At 31.1% G+C, this 20870-nt stretch overlaps 1 protein-coding gene across 1 annotated transcript in view; it reads left to right on the top strand.

Annotated features, from left to right (window-relative positions):
* The first annotated feature begins 217 nt into the window (after positions 1–217).
* LOC108553059 (uncharacterized) overlaps positions 218–20870 on the top strand; it is a 74552-nt gene continuing 53899 nt past the window's right edge. The window contains exon 1 of the mRNA XM_017907815.1: positions 218–460. Within this exon, the coding sequence (XP_017763304.1) occupies positions 438–460 (23 nt within the window). The 5' untranslated portion in view covers positions 218–437. The remainder of the gene's footprint in view (positions 461–20870) is intronic.

Genomic DNA, 20870 nt, shown 5'->3' with positions numbered 1-20870 from the left:
CCACCTGGCTGCTCGTAAGGTTTTCCTTCTTTTCACGTGACTGAGGTAACACGCTTTCTCGCTCAACCGCACGATCCTCCGTCTTCCTCTTTCCTGTTCAGGCTCGTGACTCGTCGGTCTTCGCTGGTGCCTCTCGCGGCACCTCTCGCTTTCACTCGTCCGTGTGAAGAGGCTATCGCGGGCCCTGAGAGCTCAGTATCCGCCGGACCGTCGCGTGGTTCGATGTCGTGCACACAGCACGACTGGTGCATCACCTCTCAACAAAGTGTTTTCGATCCTCGTTGTCTCGGTTCGTTCACGTCTTCGCCGGTCTTAACTCAGCCGAGCCAGGTCTGTGGACACGTTTGCTAGAACAGTGACCGTTTACGAGAATAGAGGGACTGAGCAAGAGGGAGAAGTATCGTCAGGGTTCCGTCGTGCACCGTGCCGAATCGAACATGGGCAGAGTTAGGTCCATCAGGTAAGGGTGACTTCCTTCTTTCGCTCTTGCTACCCTTCCACGCCATCCACTAGGGGTTCCGTTGTCAGTCCGAAGCTGAGACTAGTCTCGAGGCAGTGGATAAACTGACGAGGCAATTTACGTTGAATTTTCTATTAGGTCAGGTTGAGAATTTCTCAAGCTCTGAAAAAATTCGTCCCTGTAAAATTATTTTTTCCTCTCTTGAGTTAAATTAACGTGTTAAGTACCGTTGTCAGAGTAAGGAGACCGAGGTTCAACCCTCTGCGATTAGAGTACTCTTGAAAATTTAACAGAGACAATATTTTTACATCGGTATAGTTTGAAAATTTTTATTTTGTCTTGGAAAACTGTCGAGTTTAATTATTCGCGTGATCAAGAATTAATCGATTGTTAAAAGTCTGTAACTAAACTGTAGCGCTATAGTAGTTTTGATTAATTTAATTTTCCTAAGGTAATATAGAACCTGTCTCAAAATATTGGACAGTATTACGTACTATGTTCGTCAGATAGGATCTTCGCTTTCGAAAATCCATCTGAACGCTAGAATAATGCCACGCGGTGGTCAGAAATTTCTGAGAGTCGCTATAGAAGTGTAGCTATTAAGAAAATTGCAAGGTGTAGGGTTGATTTACAGGTAGAGTATAATTCTTGCGTCTGAAATACGTGTCATGTGCGCTTTGATATCTACCGATCGATCTTCAAATTACACGTGTCTGCTCCTAGAAGGAGTGGTTAGAAGCTGCATCGATAAAACGTTAGGGTGACTCTATAAAAGAATGTTAACTTCCGAGCCTTGGATTATTAAAATTATAACAAACAAAAGATTAGAAATTATAAGAAATAAATTATTTTAAATTCCACGGAAATAGTATTAAAAATATATCAGGGACAATATTCTTTACGTATATTTAACAATTAGATCATCCTTTTAATTATTGACCTACGAAAGACTGTAGAAAAATGTCCTAAATCACTTGTCAGGAAAATATATTTGATCCCTTCATGAATGAATCGAAAACCACCTGTTTGAACTAGAACATCCTAGAAAATAATTTCCTCCATAGCAAATAATTGTCTAAAAGACTTTAAAAAATAAATCGACAATTCCTATGACCTCCTTCGAACATCCCACCAACGCCAGCTATTTTGAGAAAGTCGTGGAATAACTTATCAACCGCCTCGTTTGACATTTTTCCATTCCCTCACCGTTTTCTACTCATCGTCACATAACGATTACATATCAAAAAAGGAAGGAAATTCTGAACCCATAGGTTAGCCAGAAATTCGTCTGTGTGACATGTCAAAAAAGTGCTGTCAAAAATGTGTATAAATTTCGAAATTACAGTAGCCAATAAACACAGGTGGCCTAAGACCTATGCACAATGTCTCGTGCGTGGACGTTCGAGTCTAATAAGGAGACGGTCGAACTGGCCGAAGTCTGAGTAGAATAGGGACTGGTGTCGAAGGCTGATGCACGGAGAATCCTCGCGGAGGCTCGTTGCGTGTATCTTTAATTGTGCTCTGTTGCTTAAGATCTGACGTGCATCAACGTAACGAGTTAAGTAACGCGTGGGTGTTCAATGTGTACGCGATATAGAAATGTCAGATTTCTCATGGTAATCCCGTATGTTGTACCGTTGCTGACGCCAGGCCTGGGCTAGGCTGCTCTGTGTGCCGGTGTCCGTTGGTCGCGCGTGCAGGGAATGAGAATCGATAGTAATTCGTCAACGGGACAGGAAGTGGACGTTGGACAGTGAAAGTCCACGGATTCGTTCTTTTCCTCTCTTTTTTCCCAATTTTCGAGTCACGAGTCGCGCGTGACCCCCTGTCCGGGAGCTAGATAGAGCGTAACTGATAAGGACGAGTCGCGTGCAGGATGAAGGGGATCGTTTGAGGATGGTACAACCGTGTGTGGCAATTGTGTTATATTGGCTGATTACTGCAGCGATACAACCCGCATAACGGAACGGTTTCGGTTGTCAAACTGGCCCCATCAGGAGCAAGTCTAGCTTACGTGCTTGGAAACTGGGTGTTCAGCGAACGACGTGTGTTTCGTGGTGGTTGTAAGGAAGGAAGTAGCAAGTTTTATGGTTTGTTTCAGGTTGTTTAGCTTTCCTCGAGAGGAAATTGTCGACAAATGATACTGTAATGCGTATAAGTATATTAATTAAACCGTAGTGTAATATTTTTGAAGACAGTCTTATATTTTCTATTAGCCTTAAACGAAGACAGGAAATATATGTAATTAATAATTGCATTACCTTTTTATTACCGATGAGTGACTAGGACAAATCGATTTGTAATATATATAAATATATTAATTATATATAATATAATATATATGTAATTAATAATTGCATTACCTTTTTATTACTGATTAGCCACTACTACAATCGATTTGTAGTATATATAAATATATTCATTATTACTAAACCTACCAAGCTCAAAATTTTGTTAAAAATTCTTTATTAAATGATATCACTTTGGTCACTCGATTTTTCTTCTAATACAGATATAATCAATTTTTCAGAATTTTTTTCATGTATACTTCCATGTATACTTCCATGTACCCTTCATTTTACCAAATATTGTAGGATTAGTAAAATTGATATAATGAAAATGAATGAAATAAAATAAATAAATAATACTATTTGTATGTCAGAAATAAACGAATATATGTATATTGAAATTATAAATAATAAATAATAATATGTATATCGAAAAATAATATAATATAAATATAAATAATAACACGTATATCGAAATTATAAATAATTAAAAGCAAAATAGCAAAATTAATTGGTGCAGGAATCTGTGTTCTTTCGAAAACTGCAAAAATAAAAATTTTTAAGCTACTCACTTTCACTAATTTTTTAATTCTAATATTGATGAAAATACAAACTGTAACTATAATTTACAAAGCCTGCTCAACGAGATATAAATTATAAATATATCTTTTTATTAATTTGACATTTGAAATTCTAGGACTAAATTCCTACGTATCGTTTACAGTATCATCCACATTGTGAAAGATTCTCTGATGTAAACAGCTGATTGGTGATGCATTGCACGTTCGATAATAGCAACTTTATCGAACACGTGATCGAGTATCGAACAGTTTCTGCTACATTGTAATCTAGACATTGTTTCTCATTGCAACTGTCTTAATGAGTGCGGAGAAATCGTTCAAACGATGTATCAATATGGTAGCATGAATCACGAGTTCTTGCCCAACTTGTGCGTAAAGTTAATCCAATAAAAATCCTACAGTGAATCTTAGTCTGTGAATAAACAACATTGCCTTCTATAAACTTAACAAGTATGAATAACCTTACCAAAATAAAATAATAATTCGATAAGTGTAATGAAAATTGACATTTGAATGATTTAAAGCGCGTGGAAAGAGGCCAAAGGATGGCCAAAGGATGTCACAATATTGTAGGATGGCGGAACTGGTCTTGAGACACCGAAAATTGACAAAACAACAAGAACAGAATAACACAAACTCAAAACTCATAAAACTAATTGAACCCTTTGCACTCGGCGATATTTTCGTTACGGGAAAATAGTAATTCGAAGACTTTCTGCCATAAAGTCGACAAAATTTCTAAAACGGTAAATAAGAAATCGTATGAAAATTAAGACGTAGAATTATTTTACTTCGACATTCCACGCATCGTTGGGTAATTGTAAATTTAATATATTAATAAACATCCATTTTTAGAATCTGATTAAACGGAGACTGAGAGGCGCCTCTCGAGTGCAGAGGGTTAACTTAGGAAAAGAACACCAAGATAACGAAACGAAAACACACGAAGACGCACTCTAATTTAACTCTCTTTCCAACACTAAGCGACTTACGCTCGTGCCGGTCACAATTGATTTCTAAGGACTCTGTTTTGGTCGTCAAGGACCCTGCTGTTATGCTTTCCTTAATCTACGCTTCACCTCTCCGTAGAGGAGTCACGCAACTTAATTTTGTTATATAGAATAACTTTTCGATTTGCATATAGAAGATATCGATCGGTTTACAATTTGTTTTTGTTGGCAATAGCCGATTCGCGATTTCTTTCGGTATCCTACAATATTTTATTTTTAATGTGACACGGATAATGCAAATTTTGATATAAGTTTTCTATTACCAGAGTTAGAGGATAAAAATTAAATAACCTAATTAAATAACTAAACCTACAGAATAAAAATTAGGTAATTATAACAAGTAATTATTTCATTAAATTCCTCGAAATTATTTAAAAACAGATCAAGGTTGTAATATTTTATTTTTAACGTGGTACGAGCGATGTGAATTTTATTCTAATTTTCTTCCTACTAGAATGAAATAATATACTGATAAAATATGCTAATTAACGAAGTCAAGTATAAATAGAGTAATTTAAGTAAAATAGTGACTCAATAAGCTTAATTAAAATTAATATTTCTCTAAATGACGTAGAAGTATCTAAAAGTAGATCAAACTTGTTGCAACATTTCATTTTTAAAACGATTTAAATAATATGAATTTTAATACAAATTATCTACTTCTAGAATCAGAGGATAAACCGATAATATTAAAACCGGTTAACTATGAAAATATGAAACTAATTACCTTCACGTGCAAGTCCTATAATTTAATAAGCGTTAATTAGGAAAATTTTCAAAATTCACATAGTAAACCCTGGCCTTTTATATAAAGAACGTTATACCTGAACTCAACATTTGCTATAATTAATTACCAAACTCGATTAAAATTAATATTTCATCAAACCATTCAAACAAATTTAAAAATTTTATTACACATAAATTTATTTCAATATTTAATTTTTAATGTTCCACGAATAACCCAAATTTTGCTATAAACTACTATAATAATCAAAAGGAATATCAATATAATTAAAATTAGATAATAATTAGAATACGGAACTAATCAATTGCAAAGCTTACTAATCAAGCTGTCAAAGCTTGACAGGTATTAATTATAAAAATATTCAAGCAGTAATCGAGCATCGTGAAAACAGCATCGTAATTTGTTTACACCAGCGAGAACAAACATAATTTAATTTGTTTTCCAATTGATTCGGTGAAAATGGAAAAATAAACGGAAACGCGTCAGTTGTATAAACGAGTTGTTCTCTTATCGAATTTCCGGTATATTGTCTGACGTTAAATGTCGAGAGGATCGCGAGTGGATTTTCCTCAGGATTATCGTTGATCGATCGCTGTGATTGAACCGTTTAATCGCGTATGGTTGTCACGTAATTCGTTTCTACATTCCTACTAGCTACCAGTTATTATTATTTCACGACACGATAGAAGTCGGAAGTCTCTGCGCGAATTTTCATCAAATCTTTCACGAGTGACAGGAGTTACTGCCTTCGAGGGCGGAAGCCTGATTCTAGTGCAAGTAGTGCAAGTAGTGCAAGTGGTACGCGGCGTTATAGGTCAGACGCGGACGTATTCACGTAACGCGTGGTTCTAGTAGCTTATCTGGATGTGTCTCAAAGTTTCGATTCTTGGATTGCGTACGACTATGTAATAATCCACTTGCAATCATCTTCGTTTCAAATTTTGTAAGTTTAGAAAATAATGATTCTGGGCAGAATAAAAATAGTTGAAAGATAAAAATTATTTTAGCGTTTTATTAATATAAAATTTGTGGGTATTACAGAATAATTTAAAGAACATTGTTATTTTATTTTATTTGCATTTTTTTATACTAGAAATTTAATAAACAACGTTTTTAAAATATATGACAGAAAATGGTAGGATTGTTCGAATATTAATTTAAAAAAATTCTTTAGAAAATTCTAAATTGTAATTATTTTATTATATCAAGATGACTTCTCTAAATAATATCCCAAATGGGTCGAAATTTATTATTTAAAGATATAATAGAATTTCGAAGAGAAAATATAAATTACCATTTTATAGACACGAATGTATTTAATAATATTTAATAATTTAATATTTTCGTTATCGACACGGTCTAAAATTCTGCTATACTCAAAATCACGTGTACGTACTTCACTGAGTATCGTAATATTAAGCAAATACGTCTGAACATACGTCGTTTAAATTAATTGACTCGTGAATCACTAATAAATAGTGAAAACGCGGTAGCATAGACGTCGATGCTTTTATCATATAACGTCGTGCATTTGCGTACAAACAGACACCATACATCGTAGCAGTAGTGACGGTTTTATTGAGTAAAAATGATTCCCTCGTTACCAAGAATTATCAAGACTGAATGACACGAGTTTCCACGTAATAAATTATATTACGAAGAATTCCGAGATCAGTAAACACGTCGGTAAAAAACAAATTTTCAGGATGTAAATTTATATTTCTGGTGTAATTTATTTCACATACTTTGTAAGTCGATAATTAAGCATAATACCGATGTTTAAAATAATTTATTATTAATTTATTATTATTTATTATATGAATGTCGTGCTTGAGATTTATTTATGGATTTCCGTTTCTCTTGTGAATATTTTATTTTGTGATTATTAAAATAAATAATACAATTTATACCAATATAAAATCTGTTTCACAATTTTTAAATTTTATAAATTTACTAATTGTATAAAATTTTCGTTCATTTTTATTTTTTTTAACAGCGTTATATTTCTTTTAATTTTTAATCGTGATTTTGAGAATTACTAGAAAGGTTAATTTTTCTGTGGTAAACTGGGGCAAAAAAAAGTGTATCCAAAAATATAATATATACAAATTAGATAATTTGGATGAACGTCTTATGGGGTTCTTTGTCATTTTATCATGACCGAGAACCTTTAATTCTTTCAATTACAGCGAACTATTCATTGCTTCCTCATTCAGAAGATATTGATCTCTCGTTTCGAAGGACAGAATATGTGTGATAAATCTCGATATAAGAATATGAATATTTATGAACATAGAAAATAATCCTTTCACAATTATTTTTATATTATTTTCATATTTTTTGATATTTTCTAGAGCAAATATGTTCAGGTATTTTTACGATTTTAAATATAATCGAGACACTAGGTAAGATAGACAGTTGAATCACCGATCACGAATAATTAAATTTAATTATTAGCCTTCGCGCAGTTACGTTGAATAAATGTCGAGAAGTGTAGCACTAAATGAGTCATACGTAGTAATTATAGAAAATAGAGTTCATAAAACTGTGTAACTCTGTGAAGAAATAGAATTACACAAATCAGTTCTGAACGTTGAACCTCGCGTTTCTAATACGCCTAATGAGTGTTCAATTGAACTTTACGTTTTAAATAAATTAGGAATATTTCATTTGCTTGATTAAATGAGGATATTAAAAATTTAATAAATAGTAAGATAATAAAGTTTCTATAAAAGAATAATTGTTATAAAAATTTCAGTTATTTTTTCAATTAATTAATGTTTTAATTTGAATTACATATCTAATTACGTGTTTATTATTAAAGTTGTAGCTATGAATACTAAAAATTAAATGAATATTAAATTTCTAGCTGTGGATATTAAAAATTTAATAAATAGTAAGATAATAAAGTTTCTATAAAAGAATAATTGTTATAAAAATTTCAGTTATTTTTTCAATTAATTAATGTTTTAATTTGAATTACTTATCTAATCAATTACATGTTTATTATTAAATTTATGGCTGTAAATATTAAAAATTAAATGAATATTAAATTTGTAGCAGTGAATAATAAAAATTAAATGAATATTAAATTGGTAGCTGTGAATATTAAAAATTTTATTTATTTTTTGAATTAATTAATGTTCTAATTTGAAAGACTTATTTAATTAATTACATGTTTATTATTAAATTTCAAGCTATATAGAAATTGATATAAAGTGTTATGCTTGCCAAACAGAGGCTTTATGGGATATCCCCAATTAAACTCAAAGCTTCGATAATTATATTTCGCAACGTTTAGTATGCATTATGTAAAATACAGTAGCTCGTTATTCTATACATCGTTACCGTTATTATCATAACTACGATAATAGTTATTTCTGGTATTTCATTTCGATATAACAATATCACGTTTCTCTCTCGAGATATACAGCACCTTACAAAAGTCTCAGATCATTCGTATCGTTGGCCTTAAGATGACCAACCAAACTAATTCTTAATAAACACTTCAAATACTATACTTTGTTAACGAAATTTTTGGTTCTCAAAATTTATTGGAAATTCTATACCAAATAAAACTTAAATTTAACTATTATAGTTATGTTACCATGTACGTATGCTACCACTTAAAGTGAGTTCAAATGAAAACAGAAAAGGAGACAAATTATTTCATATATTGAAAATAGAATGTCAAAAAAACACAGCAAAGAAAGGAGAAAAGAAGCGAACAAAATAAAATTATTATTCTTCATAATAATTCATTATTTCAAACTGATAAATTCTGTTTAAATTATTTCTCAAAATATATTTAACTCACAAATTAGTAACTTCGAAATTAATAATTTAGACAGAATTTACCAGTTTGAAATAATTAATTATTATCAACAATAGTAGTCTTATTTTATTTGCTTCTTTATCATTAAATTAGCATAATCCAAAGAGGGGTATCGTTTTATTCATACTTAAAAAACAAAAAAGCTCTTTGCTCTTAACATACGGTCTAAGACTTTTGCACGATACTGTAGGTTTCTTTTCTTGAGCTAATTTGAACGTCTCGTAGGCATTCTCGGCGTTAATAGCTTTAATTAAGCATCTGCAGGAATATCGCGAACAATACGTAAGACAGGCATACTTTCACAGTTTGCAGCGATATATTATAGCGTTTTTCTCCCTGATATAAGAGATTCTAGCTCATTTAACACTAACATTGTATAAATAATACATCGACTCGGGCTTTGGTTTTTCTGTTGATAGAAAGTAATTGTAAAAGTAAAGATTCGTAGAAATCATGCGTGCACGTACAGTGAAATCTTTGCCATCCGAATCTCTATCTGTCTCGTTAAGGATCGTTTAAAATGTCGATCAAATTCAACATGTTTCCCCTTACAGAAATTTGTAAAATAATAAGAATAATTATCAGATTAATCTGATACGTTATACGATGAAAGTAGTAAAAGGGAATTTAATACTGACCTAATGCAATAGGTGATGAATCATTTCGAATTTGATTAGAAGCATTTGTTCGACGAATTAGCAGAGGATGATAATTTATTGCAACGTACTAGTACGATACATTAGTATTATACTATACAGTATTATACATATATAATATTATTCTTGTAGGATACTATTTCGAAAAAAATCGGGAATCGGCCATTGCCAACAAAAACAAATTATAAACCGATCAATATTTTCTAGAAGCAAATGGAAAAGTTATTTTGGGTAACAAAATTAAGCTGCGTGGTCCTTACGGAGAGGTGAAGCGTAGGTTAAGAAAAGCATAAAAGCATGGTCTTTGACGACCAAAACAGAGTCCTTAGAAATCAATTGTGACCAGCACAAGCATGAGTCGCTTGGTGTTGGAAAGAGAGTTAAATTAGAGTGCGTCTTCGTGCGTTTTCGTTTCGTTATCTTGGTGTTCTTTTCCCAAGTTAACCCTTTGCACTCGAGAGACGCCTCTCAGTCGCCGTTTAATCAGATTCTAAAAATGGATGTTTATTAATATATTAAATTTACAATTACCCAACGATGCGTGGAATGTCGAAGTAAAATAATTCTACGTCTTAATTTTCATACGATTTCTTATTTACCGTTTTAGAAATTTCGTCGACTTTATGGCAGAAAGTCTTCGAATTACTATTTTCCCGTAACGAAAATATCGCCGAGTGCAAAGGGTTAAATTAGTTTTATGAGTTTTGAGTTTGTGTTATTCTGTTCTTGTTGTTTTGTCAATTTTTTGTGCCTCAAAACCAGTTTTCGTCATCCTACAATATAATTTGTAAATATCGAGTTTGGGAGGTTTTTGGTTTTGGTCGTTCCAATGAACATTATTATATTTAATAATTTTTAGACGATGATTGTTTATTTCTATGACATTAGTGGAAATTAATTTTTATGTACGGCCAAGTTTTCGTCATTCTACGTTATTATACAATATTATTATTATTGTATTATATTATACAATATTATACAGTATTGGATTGCTTCGTTGAGACGAAAGCAGCAAATAAAAATATTGGAAGTTGAACAGTTGAATGGAATCAGTGACGAAAATGCTATCAATTTGTATCGCTGAAATTCACATAAATTATTAACGAATATAACTGAAGTCGAAGATTTTCAGGAGATTTATACTCCTATGATCTATTATTTAATCCCAATTGTTAAGATACGAGGAAAGACTGCGATAGCCTGAGGAGGTTTCGAGTCAATTTAAGTCATAGCGCCAAAATTAGCCATGATGTCGAATAGGAAGCGTTTATGCATTTTTTATTTGCCCATAAATCCGTTGTTTCTAGTCGATCATTCTTTGCGAAGCGTGGAATACGCAAGGTGTGTTACGAAGTGAAAGGAATTAGCTTTAAATGGGATTCTTTAAATTCTCCGTTTAACTTGCTCCAGGAATGTTGAGTTATTTTTCACGTGACACGAACGCCTCGTTCATCTCGGAATTGAAGAATGTCTCTTATACTTTCGAATAAATTACTCGATGCATAGGGATAATTTCGTTTATACAATTGGCACAATGAGTTTGTTAATTGACATTGACTGGAATTTATCAAACAGATAACAAACTCTACTGAATCGTATTAATATGTATAGTGCTTTCTCTAATAAAGTTTTAAGTGTAATAAAGCGGTATTAAAATATTTTTATTAACTTAAATATTTAATTTATTAGCTATTAATTCGATATTACTAATATCGACTAATTAATAAAGAAATAAATTAAATCACTGTCACTTACAATTATTTCCCATTCAAAATATTCGCATAAATTTGTCTCACAGCTCTTTAATCTACTGAAATTAAATAATCATAATTAATATCGATTGTAATGTTATAATTATTTAATTTGAGTAAATTAAACAGCTGTGAGACAAATTTCTGCGAATACTTTAAACGAGAAATAATTGTAAGAATGACAGTGATTTAATTTATTTCCTTATTAATTTCGTAAATAATATAAAATAACAGAAATTAATAGAGAGATCAATTTAAAATATAGGATGTCTCCAAATACTTGTTACAATTATATAAAACATAAAATAAAATCCACCAAATTGTATATTCGAGTCGAAAAGATTATGAACCATGATCGATTACTTGATCGAAGCTTAAACTCACCCCCAAGTAAATAGATGTAATTTATGCCAAAACCTTTTAATTCCCAACAATATCCTTTCGACCCCACCTTTGAGGACCGTTTTCACCCCTTTAATATGGACGATCGCCGATGAAAGAAAATAAATATAAAATATATTTCTCAGAACCCTTTATCACAAATAAATTTCATCAAATTGTGCGGAAAAAATTGTGAGGTGTGCGAGGATTGGATATAATTCTTCGTAAATACATTTTAACACAAACAAGAGACATATAGATTGTAAAAATTTGCATAACGTTACTCTGGACGAAATATATATACATTATATTTAATTATAAAAATTGAGCTCTGGAGAGGCTTCCATTTTATTTAACCACAATATATATATTGTTTCATATTATTATATATTGTTTTAACCACAATACATAAAATGAAAGCCTCTCCAGTGCGCTATTTCTATAATTAAATCGTAGTGCAAAGGGTTAACGAGCTATATGCATACACAAAGCCGTGGCAGTGTTCGTCGATTCTCTGATCCCGTTCGACAGCTGTAATTTCATTTTTCACTCTGTAGTCCAATGAAATATAATTTGAACACGGTATATTGAAAATTTCCTGTCGCTGTTTCCGACCAGTGGAACCGAGGATGCACGCTGCTGGAACGGAGACGACGCGAAGGACGTTGCACTCCGGCAAAGGACGCCTCCGTTTGCGACTCTGCTAAGTTCACGGTAGAACGAACATGTGCGTTATTAGATTACTAATCGCAGTCCGTTATGTGGGACGATAACCGTAGCAAAACGCACTAAACGCATCCGTGCTTCTGTTTCAGGTTTCAGAAATTGCATTTACGCGAAATTAAGGATAGAGAGTTATGAGGGTTGAAGTTATCGGGGACCATGAATTTCGAATGTACTTATTGGCTGCTCTTTTATTCGGATTTTAACCCTATGTGGTCGATGTCCCCGCAGGGGGGACACTCGCAAGTCGAAAAATACAGAAAACTATAGAAAATTAGAGAAATTAAAAATTTTGTATATTTCTGTATTATAAATAGTATTAAACACAAATCAGTTTCAACAAATTCCGTGCGCTTTAATATCCATATATTGACTTTAAATTCTGTACAGAAAAGTAACTGCGAAACGCCAAATTTGCAAAGGGTTAATTTATGGATTGTGCTATTCAAGTTGACGCGAGGAAGAATTTTTAGGCAGATTTCAAGAAGATTGATATGTCTTATAGAAAAAAATTTGGAGAATTAAATACCATGAACTGAACTAAAATTATGAGAAACACTGTGTTGTTAAAAATTGTGCAAATTTAAATGAGACACCCTGTGTAATAAGGTCTTTCGTAATAGGATGCATTAAAATATTGCTGACTCGTAGTAACGAGGAATTATTTATTTAAATGACAAATTTTCACTGCTTCGATAATTAATATTAAATTAATATTAAAAACACAGAATAGCATGAAATTTTTATTCCGAACTCCTATTGTACCTATTGTACTTATAAATATATAGAGATTAACAGAATAAATAATTACACGTAATACTTTTATTAAAACCAAAAAAATAAATAATTCGTAATATCTCTGAAGGTCCCCAACAAAGTTTAAGAAGAAATTGAAATTTTTGAGTGGAATTATGTCCCTTGTAACTCAAAAATAAACCTAACTGCCACAAGTGATACAAGTTGTTCTAAATTTTGTAATTATCAAACAAGTCAAAAGTACTTGTTTCAAGCGAATTATTCTTGCACTCATTGAAAATACAGGACTGTTTTGGTAAATCAAAAATGTTGACTTTCATTGAAATTATAATTAATTATATATATCTAATTATTTTTACCATTACAGGTATATAATTCTAGACTTAAACCACTTGCAACGTAGTGAGCGTGAAGAGTAAATACCATCGTGTTTACTCAACACTTCGCCGATTTTACCATGGAAGTTTTCATTTCGCCATAGCTGACAATGTATTATATTCGCGTGCAAAAATAATGCAGACGGTAAAACGAAGAAAGTCTAGTGGAAAATAACGAGAAACTACTGGAAGTAGGTTCGCGTTAATTGAATACAGCTAAGGATCGCCCATGTCGAATTAACGAGACACAAGGAATTTCTTTTGTTAGAATCACTCTAAGGTGAATTAATTCGAATCTCGAATTATGACAGTGACAGAGGACCGAGTTTGCTTCAATTTATTCTAATAGAAATGAGACAACTTTCGTTATGTTAATGCGTTAAGAGAATGACAATCCGTTACAGGATAGCGTGCCATATCTCGTGCCTAACGCGATGACTATTATTTCGCTATTGTATTAAAATAAAAGAAACGGAAGAAAGAGAATTTAAAATTGGAAATTATAATTAATTTAATATTAATTTTTAAATATTAAAAGTTATAAATATTAATACTAATGAGTTTAAAAACATTAAAGAAATTCATATAAATTTATTAAAAAATAAATAATAAAATTCGCGTTGGATTGAAGAAATGATCTAGAATGATTTAAAATCATTCTAAAATGATTCTAAAACTCTATAATTTAAAATCTACTCTCTATTTTAATTGAATATTACTGTGATAATTAGATAATTACACTCCGAATTGACTTGCTGATTTGATGAGAGTTATGTTTCGTATTTCTTGACTCGAAGTTGAGGAGAATAATTCAAAATGAGCAGGCTAGAATATTTCATTATTGAGTAATAATACATTAATTGGTGCCCTTGTTAACGATGAGCCCCAAATTATAATAAGTGTTCAAAGAGAAATTTGTAGAAGCATGATCTCACAGTATTTAAGTTAATACTCTTTAAAAGTGAAAATTACGACTCACCGATAAATTTCAAAATTATTATGGAGATAAAGAAAAAAAGAAAATACTTTATATCCTAATGTTAAACAATTTCCATATTTCATATTTTACAAAATTTTTTAAATTTTTATCAAAAATAAGATCTTATAAAATATCATTAAATTACTATCAATTCTTTCCTTCTAATTTTTATCTCCTTACTCAGATAATTAACTACTCGCAATATACTATCGGATCATGCAACCCAATTAAATAATAAAATTATACAATTATATCAATTAACCATTCTATAATCATCTTAATTACCGAATTTCACTCCAACACTAATATCTTAACAATAAAAGAAGTAAATATCCATGAAATATCGATGATAGAATAAAATAAATATCCATGGAAAGTTAATAATAAAACGAAATAAATCTTCATGAAATATTAATAATAAAATAAAATAAACATTCCTAGAATATCAATAATAAATATTCTTGAAGTATTAATCGTAAAAGAAAATAACGTATTAAAAATGAAATATAGATATAAAAAATAAAAATAAAAAGAAACTCGTGCATGGAAGAAAATTATGATTTATAATAAGAATCGATAGCGATCCAGCAGCGACGAATGTTACGTTTAAACTCAGCTCGACGCTTGCGTTTTAACGAGAATACATTGCTCTTCCACGAGCAACAACCACACGAGTTACTTTCTCTCTCGAAACCACGAGCTATGTGGTATTTACTCTCTTCCCATTGATATACTTAAACACGCGCTCCTCGAAAGCAGGGAATCGCGACGCATGAAAGCAAAATGGCAGCCACACATCCAGAACGATAACGAATCTCGAACACGGGTAATTCCGATCGGTTCGACGTTACCAGGATAAGCTCTGCTTTCACCCTAACGAACCGTGCTCGAATAAGGTTTGATCTCGAAATCATCCTGATTAAACTAACGAAAACCGGATGTCCGTGTACAAGAACCGTGGAATATTAGAGATTGGTGGAAATGCCGCTACTACTCGTGGCATGCTTAAGTTTCTCCGGAAGACGAAATTGGAGGAAATCGTGGATCGTGTGCCAGTGGACGAGTACAAATTTTTCGATGTCGGAAGTACGGAATTTTGGTTAATTGATTTATTAGTTGGAACCGGTCACTGATCGTTGCTGGCTCGAAGAGCTTTCCAGGAGATATTTCGGACGAGTACATTGAATTATTGGGTGAAATTCTGAATATGTGATTTTAGTTTAGAAAGTTCCTTCCCACATGATGGAATGAAATTTTTCTTGCCACAGTTCCAGAGGTTTCGTTATAATATTATTTTCGAGGATTGTTCCTTATTTTAAAGACTCTTTCGTTAATTTTCGTCGTTTGGCTAATTATTCCAACGTAGAAACAAATTTCTTTGAATTATTTTCAATTTTTAGTGTCACTTTAAATAATCTGCTGTATTTATGTTATTATTTATATCGTAATAGAGCCAAAATTGTGGTATTAAATTTGAAACAGGGTTTTCATAATGGGTTTCTGAAAATTCGAAATTGGTGAAAATACAGATTTAATTTATTCGAGATGTAATCTGAAAAATTAGATCTGAATTCGAAGAATGTTCGAAGCAATGGTAATTTCATCACGGATATATAGTCGCTGTGACAAACAGTGCCTTTCCATGGCAGTGACCTATCACGATCTAAGTTAAAAAATCCTTCGTATCGGGTCAAGGACCATGTGATAGGTTATAATTGTTGCAAAGCATGGAGCAGTTGCACCTTGTAACAATTAGTTGAAATACCAATGGTTAAGTATATACTTTATACATGTATCATAGTTAGTCATATTTCCTATCAGTTTATGTGGAATTTAATATGGGCAATATCCTGCCTATTATAGTGATTTTTCTTTATTACATTCCCATGGTACTACCATCAAATTACTTCCGAAAGTATTTTACTGTAAACAGCTAGAGAAAGTTTTAATTTTTCATAAATGTTATCGTGTTCCTTCGATGAGGATAAAGATGCGATATTCTTTAAATAAATTCGTTCATTCATAATATTATCCATAATATATTCCATAGTTGGAAACAAATTTGTTTTTTAGAAAATTTTGTAAAAGATTTTTGATTAATTAGTATATACTTACTTTCGGTTGACTGAAGTCATTTTCTGTTCTTTCCTTCTTCAAGAGAAACAAAATTTTTAGCTATATTTATTCTGACATTATATTCCAAATTTATAGTTCTATATTTTTTTAAAGAATCCTTATTTTGAAAATATGAAAGATAATTATTATTACTAGGAATAAAATAAACGTTATTATTTTCAGGAATATTATTAATTCTGAAAATATCAGAATACCGTAATTTCTTAAATTTTGTTATCTTAATTAAATTTATCTTATTAATTAGAAAAAAATAATTATAGAATATTTACTATTTTAAACGATTTAATCATTTTACTATAGCAACGTCGACTGGGTAGCTGCTATAGTATATAACTATGCAGGTCATTAGCATTACACATTTGAACAATAGAACTATGATAAGATATGAAAGTGTCATATAATAATGGTCAGTAACATGTGTTTACTCAACTTAAAATAGCTTGATTTAGACAACAACTATAATCAACGTTCATATTATCAATCAGAAATAATTAAATCAGAAACAGGGATATAAAATATTAAAGTTGTTAAAAATTTTTATTCACGTTAAATATTAATTAAAAATTTTATAACGACGATTACACGCATAGGTTGCAATCGTTACCATTTTCATTGCCCATTTCGTCACGTGCCATTTATATTTCTGCAGAAAAATAAAAACGAGGAACGCGTGGATAGGTCAGACAGTCAGAAACACGTAGTCGAACGATTAATGCCCCGACGATTTAAAATTCACGTAACAAAGGAGTTTAAGACTCACTTGCCATAAACAACAAGCAGTTAATTAATGTCCAACGATTCAACTTATTGTGACGACCCAACTTGGTAGGCTTTTACCTTTGCCACCACCGGCAGTGATCACTCGGCGTTCAGAAAGCAATTAATTTTAAAGAGCAACGACTCCTTTGAATTATGTCGCGAAGAAGCACGCGAAAAGTTACGTAAATTATTGTCACACCTGTGTCTTCGCGTGATTATGGCAAGAAGCGTGCGTAACGAGGATAACCATGTCAAAGATGATGAAGTCAAGGAGAGCGACTTTTAACAGCGATCTTTCTCTTTCTTTCTCGCATCTTCACCACGATTCTCATTCTTCCTGCGATTCCTGCTTTTTGTCAACGTTGCCATAGGTTCGGTGTCAGCTATATGGCAAGATTCTTTAATTCAGAAGTAAACAATTTTTCCACGAATATTTATACAATATTGCATATTTACTCGCATAATATAATATTCACTCCTTTGTTCATTAATTATGATTTTTAATTTACGAATTATTTATCAAATAAATTTTGATACTCGAGTGAATCGTATTAACAGAATTTTATGTAATATTCCAAAATTTAGATCTTACTTATATTGAAAGTGTATTGTGCTTTCCTTAATTTAAGATACAGCAGAAAAATATTTTTAATTTATGAATTATTTATTAATTAAATTTTGATACTCGAGTGAATCGTATCAACAGAATTTTATGTAGTATTAAAAAATTTAGATCTTACTTATTTTGGAAGTTTATTATGTTTTCCTTAATTTTCGATACAACAGAAAAATATTTTTAATTTATGAATTATTTATTAATTAAATTTTGATACTCGAGTGAATCGTATTAACAGAATTTTATGTAATATTCCAAAATTTGGATCTTTCTTATATTGAAAGTGTATTGTGCTTTCCTTAATTTAAGATACAGCAGAAAAATATTTTTAATTTATGAATTATTTATTAATTAAATTTTGATACTCCAGTGAATCGTATCAACAGAATTTTATGTAATATTCCAAAATTTAGATCTTACTTATTTTGGAAGTGTATTATGTTTTCCTTAATTTACGATATAGCAGAAAAATATTTTAATTTTTTAAATTTGATCAATTTCATGATTCATTTTATTAATTTCACTAAATTTAACGATGTCATAAATTAGTATGTAAGCTTTTATATTGCATAACAAGGAAATATTTCTTAAAGTATCACAATTCCTGAAAAATGCATTAATCTGACATCTTTCGCTCATCAATTTATACACATATTGTTCTCACATGTTACATATGACAGATTAAATTCATGTACTCTTGAGACAAATACTGGAAGGAATAGTAGAAAGATAAAAGTGCACATTTTCACTCGCTTAGGAATTACGTTCATACGAAGCATAATTCTGTTTCATAAGCTCTTAACGTTAAACAAACTATAAGACAATCTTTTCCTTTTTCTCAGACTCCGCTTACTATTACGTGGCCGATAATTTATTCCGTTTAAATGTCGCTGTTGTGTACAGAGCGCGTGTGCGATACACACAATCGAGGGAAATTTAAAAAATCGCGCGTACTGAAATTATCTGATCGAATAGGTCGATAATCCGGTCTATTGTTCAATGGGACAACCCGTTCGATATCTTCGATTGCAGATATCGAAGCGTAGAGTTATTAGGTGGAAAGAGAAATCGCATGAGTAATCGTGCCGATTGTTTTAACGTAATGGTAATGTATTAATTGTACGTGCGTACATTCTTAATTGCAATTTATCTGAATATTATTGAAATAAATTACGAATTACACAGCCGATTTATTTTTAACTTCTAAAGTATGTATATTGCTGAACAAGTGAGAAGTTATTATGATATATTATTATGCGAATATGAAATATATAGAAAATATTTTTAGAAAATAATTATAGAAAAATATTTTTAAAAAATGATAGCGATAATTTATTTTATTTATAAAATTTCCCGTTCGATATCTTCGATTGCAGATATCGAAGCGTAGAGTTATTAGGTGGAAAGAGAAATCGCATGAGTAATCGTGCCGATTGTTTTAACGTAATGGTAATGTATTAATTGTACGTGCGTACATTCTTAATTGCAATTTATCTGAATATTATTGAAATAAATTACGAATTACACAGCCGATTTATTTTTAACTTCTAAAGTATGTATATTGCTGAACAAGTGAGAAGTTATTATAATATATCGTTATGCGAATATGAAATATATAAAGAACACTTTTAGACAAATATTTTTACAAAATGATAGCGATAATTTATTTTATTTATAAAATTTTTACTTGTCCCATTATTATTATTGTTAAAATTATTTATTTATTTATTTTATATCACGCTATAAACTATCTTCTTCTGTTCATTTTTATTCTTAAATTATGCTTTCTATTTTATGGATTAACGGAGAAATTTTGTTTCTATTTAAAAAATTCGGTATATAAAGAAGAAAAAATCGGGATACCATAATTAAATTCACTTCTTCGTTTATTTATTCGTTTATTTTATTTTATGGTGTTCTGTAAGGTACCTTTTACTTGGGAATGTGACTTTCGATTTACAAAGTGTGGTGTAGTCGATTGCTTTCTTCCATTTCGTTCGAACACTTTGGTGTACAATAAAGATGCGTTTAGGATAAGACATAATTCACAGAAATATGAATATGTAATAAAATATTTTTGACATCTCCGTCGATAAATGATTTCACCCGTTTATCTCGTTGCATAATAAAAATCGATATGCCTGTGGATCGTAAAACAGTGGTAAAAAATTCACAGGTGACATTCAGTTACATAAAAATTAACGAATATGCTGAATTTTTGATTTCGTCGCTTTCACTTTTATTTCCTCGCCCGAAATGTTTGCAATGCCGACCAAAAGTTCACGCATAAAATGTATAGGGAAATATATAGCATCGTAATTTAAGAAGATAAAGATATGCAGCTAAAAATTGCATAATGACACGGCATAAGAATTTATGCGTACTACTGGTTACAAGTTTTCACCGAATAAGGTGAATTCTTTGGCAATAAATTCTTCGAAATAAGGCATAACTGTGGCAAATAATTACATAAAGTATTATTATTATCATAATCTCTGTACTTAAATTCAATTAAGAAACTGTGGCAGGAAGTCGAGAGGTTAATAAGAAGTTGTCATTCGAAATCGAAGAAACAATTTTCGAAGAGTGTTGCCAAGACATGGTTGAAAACAAATTTTATAAACTTCTCGAAATTTTGATAAATATCCGAGTGAAAACCTGGTTATCGAGAGATCAACAGAAAGGTTTATATATTTTTATGAAGAAATGTTATGACGTTAAATTTCTCTCAGCTTTAATCGATCATGTCAAAGAGGTATTTATAAATAAATATTAAGCTGTCAAATTTTTCTGAAATTTGGATTCATCAGGGCATCG

The sequence above is a fragment of the Eufriesea mexicana genome, unplaced genomic scaffold (assembly GCF_001483705.2).
Source record: "Eufriesea mexicana isolate 0111107269 unplaced genomic scaffold, ASM148370v2 scaffold33, whole genome shotgun sequence".
Taxonomy (NCBI): Eukaryota; Metazoa; Arthropoda; class Insecta; order Hymenoptera; family Apidae; genus Eufriesea; species Eufriesea mexicana.
This window is presented reverse-complemented; position numbering and strand designations above follow the sequence as displayed.